We start from the raw sequence: 13,979 nt of genomic DNA, 5'->3' as shown, positions 1-13,979 counted from the left end.
ATGGTAGCATGACTGACTCCATGTCAGATGATGCGTGTTCGACTCACGCCAAGTTCACTCCATTTTACATGGATCAACTTCCATTATTGATCCACTAAAATTGGATCAACTTCTACTGTTGATCATTTTTTCTTGGATCAACTATCGTTGTTGATCCCCTAAACTAGATAAACTTCTACTGTTGGTTCTATTTTTATTTGGATCAACTATTGTTGTTGATACAAAAATATTTGAACCGGTGGCGGCGGCGATGACGGTGGTGGCGGCGGCGACGACAAACTTGTGGTGGTGGCGGCAACAGACTAGTGGTGGTGGAGGACTAGTGGTGGTGTAATGGTGGCGGTGAAGGAATGATGGTTTAATATTAGTGGTGGTGGCGGTTAGTAGGTGGTGGTTGTTGAACGGTGGTGGTGGAATGGTAGTTGAATGTTGGTGGTGATGGTGCTAGTGGTGGTGGTGAAGTGGTAGTGGAAGAAATTTGTTCCATTTTAAAATAAAGAAAAAATATTATATGAATGAGGGTATTAACGTAATCTAATATTAAATGGATAAGGTTATTAAAAAAGGAGGGACATATTTATTGTTGCATAAGGATATATTTGTAGGGAGTTAAAAGTGGGACATATAATTAATATGTCCATTTGATATTGTATTTATAGGAGGATGAAATTGTGATCGTTAAATAAAATGATATGAGCGATCGAGTCTAGACCGCTGGCTGTTGAACTTGAAACTACACCTAACGGTTTTCTCTACACCGAGCGATCGAGGTGGAAACTTGACCTGGCCTGGCTAAGTGACAAATTTGCCACTTGCTCAGCTCCATAGTGGGTGCAAAACTGGCAATTGATTTGCCACACCCATGGGAACCGGCCTCACTATCCTTTTCCTCCGTCCATTAAATGTTCTTCATCGTCCCAATAACTGGCACTTCAGGGAATGACATCTGAGAACTACGATGGTCCTATAGGGAGTGTAATTTTGTTGAATCATCGCATTCTTCTGATTTTAGTTGGAATCAACTAAATCTGCTTAAAAGAGGTATTCTCATTTCTTCTTAAACTTGTTTTATCTCTGCAAAAATGTGGAGAAGGGTACTATCACTGCACTCATTCAGACAATTTTCTTCAACCCCTGAAACTCCTCCGATTCTCCATTCCTTTCTCCAACCCTCCATTTTTACCCTGAACAAAACAACAACCCAACAACCACCCACTCCTCAAACCCTAAATTCAACCCCTAAAACCCTTGGGGCAGATTGCAAAACTTCCCTGGAATCCAATTTGCAAATCTCTCTTGACAATCAGAATACCGATGAGGCATGGAAATCTTTCAAGATCCTCACAAGCAATTCACAGTTTCCAAGTAAGAATCTTTCTAATTTTCTAATTACTCATTTATCTTCACTCAAAGATGTTCATAATCTCAAGAGAGCTTTTGCTTCTGCTGTATTTCTATTGGAGAAAAACCCACAGACATTAACATTTGAAACCATTGAAACACTTTTGAACGCCATGAAAATTGCAAATACACCTGCTCCTGCATTTGCTCTGATGAAATCCATGTTCAAGAATAGATTTTTTGTTCCTTTTAGTCTCTGGGGTCATGTACTTGTTGAAATTAGTTGGAAAAATGGTTGCTTTGGTCCCTTTTTGAGTGTTTTTAAGGAGAATTGTAAGATTTCTGTGGTTGAGAAATTGGATTTTATGAGACCTGATGTTGTTGGGTTCAATGCTGCTTTAGAGGGTTGCTGTTATGAGCTTGAGTCTGTTGATGATGCTGATAAGGTTTTCGAGATAATGTCAGTGTTGGGTGTGCGGCCAAATGAATCGAGCTTTAGGTTTCTTGCCTATTTGTATGATGTGAAAGGGTGTCATCAGAAGAAGATGCATGAGCTGGAGGCATCAATGGATGAATTGGGGTTTTCATCTAAAGGGGTACCTTGTAGTAATTTGATTAGTGGGTATACTAAATCTGGCAATTTGGAATCAGCTACTGACGTTGTTTTGCGTGGATTGAGAGAAGCAGATGGCAAGAGTTTGAATTTTGGTGAAGAAACTTTTAGTGGGGTTGTAAAGGGTTTTCTTAACGTTGGGAGAACTAGAAATCTGACTAGATTGATCGCTGAAGCGCAAAAGCTTGAGTCTCCTTCAAATGGGATTGAAGAATCTGTAGGTTTCGGTATTTTGAATGCTTGTGTCAATCTAGGATTATTAGATAAGGCTCATTGCATTCTTGATGAAATGAAGGCCGAAGGAGTTTCTGTTGGGGTTGGTGTTTATGCTTCAATCCTTAGGGCCTATTGTAAAGAACATAGGACGACTGAGGCTGCTCTTTTGGTTGCAGAAATAACGTCTGCGGGGATGCAGTTAGATCCTAATAGTTATGACACTCTGATTGAAGCTTCCATGGCAAATCAAGATTTTCAATCAGCATTTTCTCTGTTTAGGGACATGAGGGAAGTGGGAGTTTCTGACTTGCAAGCTAGTTACTTGACTATAATGACAGGTTTGATGGAAAATCACCGGCCTGACTTAATGGCTTCATTCTTAGATGAAGTTGTAGAGGAGCCACGTGTAAAAATGGGAACCCACGACTGGAATTCTATCATACATGCATTTTGTAAGATCGGACGGTTAGAGGATGCAAAAAAGACTTTCAAGAAGGATGGCTTTTTTACGGTTTGAACCAAATGTTCAAACATATCTGTCTCTCATCAATGGCTATGTGGCGAAAGAGGAATATCTCAGTGTAAAGCAGCTGTGGATGGAGGTGAGGAGTCAGGCTTCAAAGAGTGAAGACAATAGACTAAAATTCGGTAACCAGTTGGTTGAGGCTTTCTTGTATGCTTTGGTTAAGGGTGGTTTCTTTGACGCGGTAATGCAAGTCGTGGATAAAACTCAGGAGATGAGGATTTTTGTGGATAAGTGGAGATACAAGCAAGTATTCATGGAAATCCAAAAGAAGCTCAAATTGAAGAAATTGAGGAAGAGGAACTATAGGAAAATGGAAGCACTTGTTGCCTTTAAGAACTGGGTTGGGATTAATACGTGAGGTTCCTAAAGCTGTTGACTTTGTTTGTCGATGCTTTCCCTTAAGCTATTGACAAAAGTATCTTTCTTTTTGTGGGAAGCTACCGACTTTGTTGGTTTCTGACTTCTTAGGGAAGATCAAACACAAAACAAGGATAAATAGGTGAACAATCCTGGAGCTAGGGATTTAGGAAAGAAGGATATGAGTTGCGCAACTGTAAATGAAGTAAGGGGGTCAGACACTGGAAAATCATTTGTGGTTTTTATGCCTAATGATCCTGTCATACAAATTCTATCAAAAAAATGGTAAGTTTAGGTGATGGGAATGAGAATCAGAACTGTTTTGAAGTGTCATAATATAGACTCGATGAGTATTGAGTTTAGTGGACATATTGTGCTGCGCTGGGACATATGGTGCTGCTGCTTCAGTTGATGGAAGTCTGTTTCAGAAGTCGGATGACTCAGATCTCACTTGATATTTCAGCAGCAAACAACGACATGGAATTTCTCGGTAATGACCATGAGGAGAAGGACCATTGGACGTCTTTCATATTAAGGTTCGTTTTCCTCTTAGCATTCTCTTGTTCATTTAAGTACTTAAATGTGAACAGTTTACTTGCTTTCCTGCAACGCAAAACCTGACTTGTATATATACCGTGATACATTGGATTTGTGATATCTTCCGGTACTCGGATAAATAGCATATACTCCAAAAACTTATACTACCTCCGTTTTTGGAAAAGAGATACTTTCACTTTTTCAATTTGGCCTATCATTTTTGACACCCTCTTTTCTCTCTATGCAGGTAGAAGCTAACATTCTATTGTGGTTTGTGTTAAGCGCAACAATGTTTTGGTTGCTATATCTGTATAGATGTAAGTATGTTTTGGCTTCACTGCAGCTTCTTCCTAGAGGTCCTAAGAATTCACGTGAAGCTGTGAAGCAGTTTGACGGAGCATCTGGTGTTCCACTCAGTCGCAAAAGTGTTTAACAATGTAAGGATCGAAGTTAATTTACCTGTTTGTTTTTCAAATTTTGTTAGACAAGAATTTACTAAAGATGTTCGATTCGAGATCATAAGTGAATTTCTTTCAGATTATTTTAATTACTTGTTAAAACCAATCTACTTTAGTGCTTGTTGATGCCTTGATAGAATATTTATAGTGCGGATAGGAAATCTGTTGTCTGACATGGTTTGGAGCCTAAAGAATAATTACTCGTTAAAATCAATTTACTTTAGTGCTTGTTGATGCCTTGATAGATGAAAATTATTGTACGGGTAGGAAATCTGTTGCCTGATATCATTTGGAGCCTAAAGAATAAATAACGGATCATGTTTCGGTTGAATGAAATGGACGGTTTGTATAATGTGAATATCTTTCAGCTGAGAATCATGCCCCGGGGAATAAAGTTTTTGATGTGTCTTTTTGATGATAAGAATGGTTTCTCGTACCCACTGTCTGAATATGATGATATCGACGCCATCTACAGAATTTATTTGTTTACACAGGCTGACAGCCCAGTTGTGTATGAATTCCCCACTTTGACCTCACCGTCTTAGCAACTGGTGCATCTTGTCCTATAAAATCAGCAGAGCAACTAATTACACACTATCTTAGCAAGTGTACACATCATTCTCATTCACATACATCAGATATCATGGGTGGAAGCGCAAGTGTCTCAAGAACAACCAAAGAAGTCTCGTGTGATGAGGTCATGAAAGACAACTTGGTTTCTGATAATCCTGAAGCAGAAAGCAGGGCTTGCATTCTTACTCCTACTCTCCCACAGGTACGAGTTATACATTATACAGGATGCAGACATGGACATAAAGTAGTCAGAGCTTCACAGTCTCATAAACCAGTCAGAGCTTCACAGACAATGAAACCAGTAAAAGCTTCACAGTCACATAAACCAGACTGCGCGTCAGCGGAGCCCTGGGATCTTTGTGAATAAAATACAGGCAAGTTCAAATTAAATTCTACCTTAGATGAGTATTTATATGAAAAGCTACCAGCTAGCTCGTTAAGTGAGTTTTTTAATTGGCATTTTTCCTACTGATTAACATTCGTCTGCCATGTGACTTCTAAGCAGTTCAGAAGTACTGGATCGATGAGAATTCGGGTTGCAACTGCTTTATGTTGTTTCCAAGGAATCTTGCCATAACTTGGGCTGGAACTGGCTTTCCATGAAATTGTATGACCTCGCTCTTAGAGCTGCTCTTTATATTACTAAATGCAGATGCTTAATAGTTGTAACTTGAAACTAATCTAATTGCGCCTATTTTTGTTTACCTGAATGCAGTGGTGAGATGGCAATTGAAGTAGCTGAACTTGTGAATGTGTGTTGGCTGGAGGTAAATGGAAAGTTTGATACAACAAAACTCAGCCCGGGGGTGAAATATGAGATTTTATTCGTAGTAATGTTGAAAACTTCAGCTTGCGGATGGGGAACACCAGTGAACCTTAGACTTGTACACTCATGTGGAAAAACACAACACCACAAAGAAAATTTACAACTCAAGCCAAAGTCACAGTGGATAGAACTTCAGGTTGGTGAATTTCAAACACCCCCACAACCTTCCGACTGCAAACAAGAAAAAGAAATTCAATTCTCTCTATTTGAATGCGAGAAGGGGAATTGGAAAGGTGGGCTTGTCATCTAAGGAGTCATTATTCGACCTAAAAAATGCTAAATGGTACGTAGACTATACATGTAACCAGTCGATGACATGTTCTACTATAAGCAATAATATTATCACGTGTTAAGAAATACTTTACGTGAAAACAGTGGGCAATGGAATTATTATGTATGATGTCAAATGTTTTCGAGCTTATTATGTATCAAGTGTTATCTAGGAGGAGTTATCTAATTTATAAGATAATGGCTGGAATTCGTGCAGATAACCAAAGTGTACTTATTACAAGAAACCTCATAAAATGTATGTATGGCATTCAGAATCGTAGCAGATTCAACTTGTTTTTATTTTTGCTTCATGTTTTGTATATCGCACCATTTACAGTTCCGATTTTTTTTCTCTGCTTAGACAACAGGGCCCTCCTGTTTAGTAATGCACACAATTTACTCATAAATGGGTTTAAAATTCTTATAAGCTACTACCGCATAGAAAGGGTCTGAAGAGGATGATAATGCTCCCAACAACTTCATTATCTGACCCATAAAATTTGATTTCTGTTCAGCTGGATCACCACCACCGATTTTCCGGATAACCTCCGGTTGTGTAAACCCTTCAACAGATTGGAAATACTGAACAACAAGTTGAACACGACTATAACCAGATCCTTCTCTCCACGCCCCAATTGCTTTCTCATAGAACAACCTATTACTGAAGCTCACAATGAACACTCCTCCAGGCTTTAACACTCGAAAAACTTCCGCAAAAACCTGTTACACACGAGAAAATTAGACCGATTTCTTGAAGATAAAATTGTGCTCAATTCGATATTATGTACACAGTTATTACACTAAGCTAGTTTTACCTTCTCAGGCTGTTGAAGATACTGTACACTCACAGTGCACAAGACAGCATCAAAACTGCATTTCTCCATTTCAAATTCTTGATTCTGATTTAAATCTTTGACAAAGAAATAATCCAATCTTGGGTTCTTAGCTAGCTCTTGAGAGTTAAGTCCATGTCCAACCACCTTCTTGAACTCAATTTCTTTAGGTAAGTGACTAACCCATGAACTCATAATATCAAGTACTTCCCACCCTGGTCTTAACTTTTCTCTGTATAAATCTGTTAGTGTTGCTATGAATCCGTTGTCAACATGCGTTACAAAACGTGGGTACGCATAAAATTCTCTGTCCGGTGTAACGTTTAGTTTTGTTCTCCCTTCTTTAGTAAGAACAAGTCGTTTGATTTTTCCTGCAGGCGACGAGTTCTCATTTTCCGGGTTTGAAGACGATAAAGACGTTATTTTGATTCTGCCACGGTGATGATGAATTGGGTCTCTCATCCATAATTTATCCTGGTGTTGGTTTGGAGAATATGCGTGGTAACATAGCTTGAGATTTGCGTGAGTGATGAACATAGGCATTACTGTATCATGAAATTTTCACAGTTACTGGAAGCTAGATAGAGAGATAAGTGTTTTGTGGTAGTATGGATGTTGTTGCTCTTGTTGGCATTTTGGTTTCAATGGAAATTTTAGAGGACTGAAATGGCTTGGGCTTAAATCATGTTGAGGGTTTAAGGGCCCGGACTGACCAACTAACAGGTTGTTGGCTACTTTTTTTTTTTTTTTTTTTTTTGACTTAACTGACTCGTCCATCTGATTCAGATCTGACTCGTTACGCATGACTCAAACATTATGCATGGCTCAAATATTGTTAAGAAATTGGGGCTTCACTTGGATTCTTAGTGACAAACAAATTGGTTATGGGGGTATTCTTGATTCAATACAAATTTTCTAAATTACCCTTCAACTAAAATAAAAACTTAAAATAGAAAAACTATTGTGATCTTTCACTTCTTTTCTTATTCTCCTCTTTCTCTTCCTCTCCTTCACAGTAATGTTTCCCATTTTTTTCATTTGAATTAATTTGACCGTCTTCGATTAATCGGCGATTCGAAAACTTAACATCGTTGGATTGAAATCTCTATGAAAGATGAGGAAGACGCAAATTGATTACATTGATGGTAATCAACGTCTCAATCAACCACCAGACGATCTTCTTCTTCATCAACAACCGAATCAAGCAATTGAAGAATTATAATTTCAAACTCCTCAACTATGCAAGGTATTATTCGATAAACCCATCTTTTTTTGCTCGTCTTTGTGCTTAAAATAGGTTAGATTGAATGCATCGAATTCAAATTAGGGTTATAGTTAGAACTTCTAAAGGTGTTACGGTTAGGTTTGGATGAACTCCAAACCGTAAATTTGATTTGCATGTGATCGGCCAGGTTTTATTAAAGGAAATTACCAACCGTATTGTGTTACGGCTTGGTTCGACTTCACATTTCAACCGTAAAATTGTTACGTACGGTTTGATTCTTTATAGGATAAGCTAACCGCAATTATTCTTGTATCCTCGAGAATTTGGTATCTGATTACGGCTAGGAACCTATGCATTATATTTTCCAACCGTAACGTGTTACGGCTGGTTTCGAATTCTTAATGAACCGTAATTCATTATACGGTATATTTCTTTGTAGACTAACCTAGTCGTAAATAACCCTGAACACTATTTTTTTTTCTTCGATTTTCTTGTGTTAACGAATCTATAAGTTCTATTTCAGGAATCCTAATAGAGCAAAGGCTAAGAAAAAGAGAGGAAATGATTTAATGCCAAAGGATACTCCTAAACCTTTCCATGAAATTCATTATGGGGTAGATTATAGAGGCCTCACAAGAATGATAAGAAGAAGAAGAAGGATTGATTGAAGGAAGTAGATCGCGATGACGTGAAGCACCTCAAGAGGAAGATAATGTTTTCCAATACATGGAAAATGATCTAGAAATTGAAGGGTAACAATTTGAACTATCGGTGATATCAGAAGGTGCACTTTTGATTAGGGATGCACCACATGAGGAAGAATCTGATGATGAAGAAGAAATTGAAGAAGAAGAAGAATTTGTTTTTCAAATCAAAGGGAAAGATGTTTTTGTTGCTTCACCTGAAGCTACACCTCAACCTCAAGTGAAGAAAAAAAAGCCGAGGAAGAAACCTTCACCAAAAGGCAAGTATATTCCTAAAGGCAGAGAGATGTTGTTTCCTAAGAATAAGAACGGTAGACTTTGGGGTGAGGCGCCGATGAGTCTGCGGTATTATTTAGTTATCCACATTCATGGGCTGCTAAGATTTGCGAGTGCAAGGAAATAATCTCAAAATTTCACTTATTTGATTCCTATTTTCCCATTGCTCATTTTTCAATTTCGCATTAGCGTTGTAGATGGTTGGCAAAGTAGAAGAATTCGATGGGTTTAGAAGCTTTATATGACCGAGTATATCAATGAGTTTAATACGTTTTTCGGTCATGGAACTTACAATCATTTTTTCTTCATCATTAAGCCGCGCCGCATAAGGATGGGTTAGCAAAGTCTCCGATATTAGGTGGTTATGACGACTACATACAACTTTCTCCAAAAACCATTTTTTTTGCGAGTTGATTTTAAATTGAAGCTTGAAAGGGCATTTAGTCTTCTTAGTGAAAGTAGTATTCTTCCTCTTCGTCTTTCCTTTATATTCGATACCCTTTTTTGCATGGATTTTATGCTCTCCACTATACTCGCAAACCATTTGAAAGTGGAGGTAATTCGTTGAGCCATTGCAAACTATCACACACATAATTAACTTGCCACGTTCTCTAGTCCATTGTTTTGCATCTTCTTTCGCTTCCCATGTCTACATGTTCCAAGAACTCAAAGTTAGACCAAAAAAAAGTAATACGGTCCAGATGAATGAGCAACATATCTTTCCATTAGAAAAAAAAAACCAACCTAGTCACTCAAATAGTGATGGGAAAAATCTTCAGTTAGAATTTCGGTTAGATCAGGTTGATCATGCATTGGGCTAGGTGGAAGCACGATCTATCAACCAAAATGTCACAACATTAGTCCAAATGAAGACAGAAAAACTATAGTTACGACCAGGTTTTTAGAACCACGAACCCAACAGTAGGACAAATTACCGGCCGTAACTTTAAAATTTCCAACCATCAGAACAAATTCCAAAACACAAGATTATTTACAGTTGGAATTACACACAGAAACAAACCTAACCATAGAAGGAATTATGGTTTGGTTCGTGGAAAAACCCAACCGTAGAATGTGCAATAAGTACCCCATGCATATAATGAGTTACGATTGGGTTTGGAATGCCAGAAACCAGATCGTAATTTTTCTCCGACCGGGTTTTTCCAGTTTTTTTATCAGTTACGGTTTGGATTTCATCCAAACCTAACCGTAAATACGGGCTACGGTTAGTAACGAATGGCTAACCCAACCATAATCTGGTCTGCAAGAGGCAAAAAATTTGCATTTTTTTATGTACTTTATTAGCTAATTCTGAGCAAAATTGAGCTCATGGGAGATAGTTTAGAGGTATACCTGTTCATTTTCAGCCATTGGTTCTTCACTTTGTCGATTTATTTCTTCAATTGGTTGAGATTGACCATCACTTTGTGTTGAACGCTCTCTACCATCTAACAATCAGCTTTCTCTGGGTCTCCATCATAAGGTATGTAAAACTTGTTTTCTTCATCATATATAAAGATTCACCCACCACGAATTGGTAACTGGATTCAGTCATTTTCATTTAGTAAATCAAAATCTAGGTTTTGAAAAGAAATCTCCAAATTTTTTTTCTTTTTTCTTCTCTACTTTTCTTTTTCTGCCCACCAAAACTTACTCCAAAATTCACCAAGTATATAACAAATTCATTAATTTAATCATTAGCTAATAAATAAAATTAACATTAACTAAATAAGAGTTGTTTATTCATTATAATACTATTTTAAATAATGGGTTTTTGAAATTACTTATGAGTAACCCGTTTTTGTCCTATTAGATGAAGCCCTTCTATTGAAATGTGACGCCCTATAACAATTTTTATTATTAATTAATAATAGAGTTACGGATTTTTTTTGAATCCAATCAGATATATGCAAAAAAAATCAGGTACAAAGTGATACTCAACTCAAATAGCTCTGAATCAGATATATAAACTGTATCAGATCCTGAATCAGATATTAAAAAAGAAAAACACAGAAAATCTGACATGCCATTCAGCATAATTAGTCGAATGGTGAGTCCACGTAAACAGACATGGTGTAAGTCACTAGTACCCTTTTTATCAAAATAAATAAATAAGTGTACCCACGTTTGTAAATTATTTTCTTCTTCTCACTTTCATGCATCAGTCACTGAGTGCATTATTAGTGCAGCACTATATGGATCATTTAAAATGTGTTGATTAGGTTTAAAGTGAACTTCCACTTCAGTCAAGGTCTTCATATCAAGGAAACACCAAATGCGACCACTTTTTGACCAACTCCAACTAATGAAGCCACCTTGAACGTGTCTTGAGCTTTTTCCATGTGTGTTCATTCATTTCTCTCTATGTAAGGCATTTCACTTCTTTAGTTCTTCTTCATTAACCTCAACACCAATTCTCTTATCTCACTCACTCATTAGCAAAACCAATAACAATGGGAAGTCTTTCGACTAATAACCTTGAGAGCATGTCACTATGTTCACAAAGTCCACTAGATCCAGATGAATTCAGAAGGCAAGGTCATATGATTATTGATTTCCTTGCTGATTACTACAAAAATGTTGAGAAATATCCGGTTAGAAGCCAAGTCGAACCCGGTTACTTGAAGAAACGATTACCCGAATCAGCTCCATACAATCCTGAATCCATTGAAACCATTCTTGAAGATGTGACAAATGATATCATCCCTGGTCTAACTCACTGGCAAAGTCCAAACTACTTTGCTTATTTTCCTTCTAGTGGGTCTATTGCTGGTTTCCTAGGGGAAATGCTAAGTACTGGATTTAATGTAGTCGGTTTTAATTGGATGTCATCTCCGGCTGCAACTGAGTTGGAGAGTATTGTTATGAATTGGCTTGGCCAGATGCTTACGCTTCCCAAATCATTTCTCTTCTCATCAGATGGAAGTTCAGGTGGAGGAGGCGTTTTGCGAGGGACTACTTGTGAAGCCATTTTATGTACTCTAACAGCAGCAAGAGATAAAATGCTGAACAAAATTGGTAGAGAAAATATTAACAAGTTGGTTGTTTATGCTTCTGATCAAACCCATTGTGCACTGCAAAAAGCTGCTCAAATTGCTGGGATTAATCCGAAGAATTTCCGTGCTATTAAAACGTCCAAGGCTACAAATTTTGGTCTCTCTCCAAATTCACTTCAATCGGAAATTCTTGCTGATATCGAATCCGGGTTAGTTCCATTGTTTCTCTGTGCTACCGTCGGAACTACTTCTTCAACAGCCGTGGATCCTATTGGCCCACTTAGCGCGGTGGCAAAAATGTATGGTATTTGGGTTCATATCGATGCGGCATATGCTGGAAGTGCTTGTATCTGCCCAGAGTTCAGGCACTCATCGATGGTGTTGAAGATGCAGACTCATTTAGTCTAAATGCACACAAGTGGTTCTTCACTACCTTGGATTGTTGTTGTTTATGGGTGAAAGACTCCAGTTCCCTAGTGAAGGCATTATCAACAAGTCCGGAATATTTGAAGAACAAAGCAACTGATTCCAAACAAGTTATTGATTACAAAGATAGGCAAATAGCACTCAGCAGAAGATTTCGATCCATGAAACTCTGGTTAGTCCTTCGCAGCTACGGGGTTGCTAACTTAAGAACCTTCCTTAGGAGTCATGTAAAGATGGCTAAGCATTTTCAAGGGCTCATAGGCATGGATAACAGGTTTGAGATTGTGGTTCCTAGAACATTTGCCATGGTGTGTTTTCGCCTTAAACCAACTGAGATTCTCAGGCAAAAAATAGTTGAAAATGATTACATTGAAGCTCAAACAAATGAGATCAATGCGAAGTTGCTCGAATCAGTTAATGCATCCGGCAAAATATACATGACTCATGCTGTCGTTGGAGGGGTGTATATGATCCGGTTTGCTGTCGGGGCAACACTGACAGAAGAAAGACATGTGACAGGGGCTTGGAAGGTGGTGCTGGAGCATACGGATGCCATACTTGGTTCCTTGGGTGGTAAAGCTACCGTTCATGATATCGCCAAGGAAAATTTCTTAGATCACTAAATATTTATTCATTTCTATTTGTAAATGTTTCGAAGAAATTGCAATTCAATTTAATAATGTTTTCCCCATGTATACGAAGTCAAAGTCAATCTGCATTATTCATACTGCTAATCAACATTTCATTGAGATTTTACTATATCTTTTTTGGCCTGGATAATGTGATCCATGGACCATGCCAAGTTACCAAACTTTTATTTTTAGGCTGAGCGATATTCTTCAAGTTGGAACTTTCCATATTATTTGGTCTTTTTCCAGAACATTAAACTCTGTAGAAGAGATTTGAGTGACCACATCATGCACCTCATCTTCCATGAAGTCAGGAAAATCCCATTCACCGTTAGAAATAAAATCCACAACCCACATGTTAAGTCAAGAGTAGAAGGTTCAATCCAATCCACCAATCTGCCTTTAGGATGCCAAGCATCATTTAAAAAATTAATATCTGTTCCATCTCTCAAAACCACACCAATATATTTCCTTGCTAGCTCTCTGTGCTCGAGGATCCTTCTTCAACACCAAGAGGAGTCTTGAGAAACAGGCATTGTCCAAAATTTTTGATTCTTAATAAGGTTACATTTCACCCAAGCGGTCCAGACGGTATCCTTAATTACCCGAAACTAAATCCCATATATGACGAAGTTTGGCAGCAATATTAGTAAATTCACGATCTTTAACACTTCAAACCCCTACTCATAATCATGACAGATATCTGACCAACTTCTAGGATGTGAACATTTCCTTAACCCTGCTCCAACCCATAAAAATCTCTTAAACTTGGTGTTAAGTTCCTTCATAAACCTTTTAGGTAGCACAAAACAGGAAAATCAGAAGTATATCATTCGACTTAGGACAGCCTTAATGAGTAATAACCTACCAGGATAAGCAAGGAAAAAGTCTTTCCAAGAATGAATTCTATCATCAACCTTCTATAACAAAGGAATACAATCTTTATACGATAATCTTGTGGAGAGTAGAAGCACTCCCAAGTATCTAACAGGCAGATCTCCTTTTGAGCAATCCAAGATTTGTACAATATTATCCAGAGTAAATTCATCCACACAAGCAGAATATAATGAAGTATTTTGAATATTCATTGCTTAACCAGTACAAGAGATAAAATCATTCACGGCTTTAGAGGCAGCAGAAGAAGTACCTTTGAAGAAAATCATAACATCATCT

The 13,979-nt window shown here is 37.8% G+C and overlaps 2 protein-coding genes and 2 pseudogenes across 2 annotated transcripts; 3 read left to right on the top strand and 1 right to left on the bottom strand.

Moving 5' to 3' along the window:
• The first annotated feature begins 890 nt into the window (after positions 1-890).
• On the top strand, positions 891-4,989 carry LOC113336005 (annotated as a pseudogene).
• LOC113336072 (protein PHLOEM PROTEIN 2-LIKE A2-like) lies at positions 4,692-5,697 on the top strand. The gene is made up of 2 exons (XM_026582063.1): positions 4,692-4,957; positions 5,337-5,697. Exons 1-2 carry the CDS (start codon positions 4,692-4,694, stop codon positions 5,695-5,697), a joined length of 627 nt encoding a protein of 208 aa, XP_026437848.1.
• Positions 5,698-5,901: 204 nt separating this feature from the next.
• LOC113336006 lies at positions 5,902-7,190 on the bottom strand. Its single transcript, XM_026581996.1, has 2 exons — positions 6,533-7,190; positions 5,902-6,437 (listed from the first exon to the last, which is right to left on the bottom strand). The coding sequence occupies exons 1-2, from the start codon at positions 7,091-7,093 to the stop codon at positions 6,114-6,116; spliced, it is 885 nt and encodes a 294-aa protein (XP_026437781.1). The 5' UTR covers positions 7,094-7,190; the 3' UTR covers positions 5,902-6,113.
• Positions 7,191-11,163: 3,973 nt separating this feature from the next.
• On the top strand, positions 11,164-12,936 carry LOC113335891 (annotated as a pseudogene).
• Positions 12,937-13,979: the final 1,043 nt, after the last annotated feature.

The sequence above is a fragment of the Papaver somniferum genome, unplaced genomic scaffold, assembly GCF_003573695.1.
Source record: "Papaver somniferum cultivar HN1 unplaced genomic scaffold, ASM357369v1 unplaced-scaffold_150, whole genome shotgun sequence".
Taxonomy (NCBI): domain Eukaryota; kingdom Viridiplantae; phylum Streptophyta; class Magnoliopsida; order Ranunculales; family Papaveraceae; genus Papaver; species Papaver somniferum.
The sequence above is the reverse complement of the archived record's forward strand: the minus strand, read 5'-3'. Positions and strand labels throughout refer to the sequence as shown.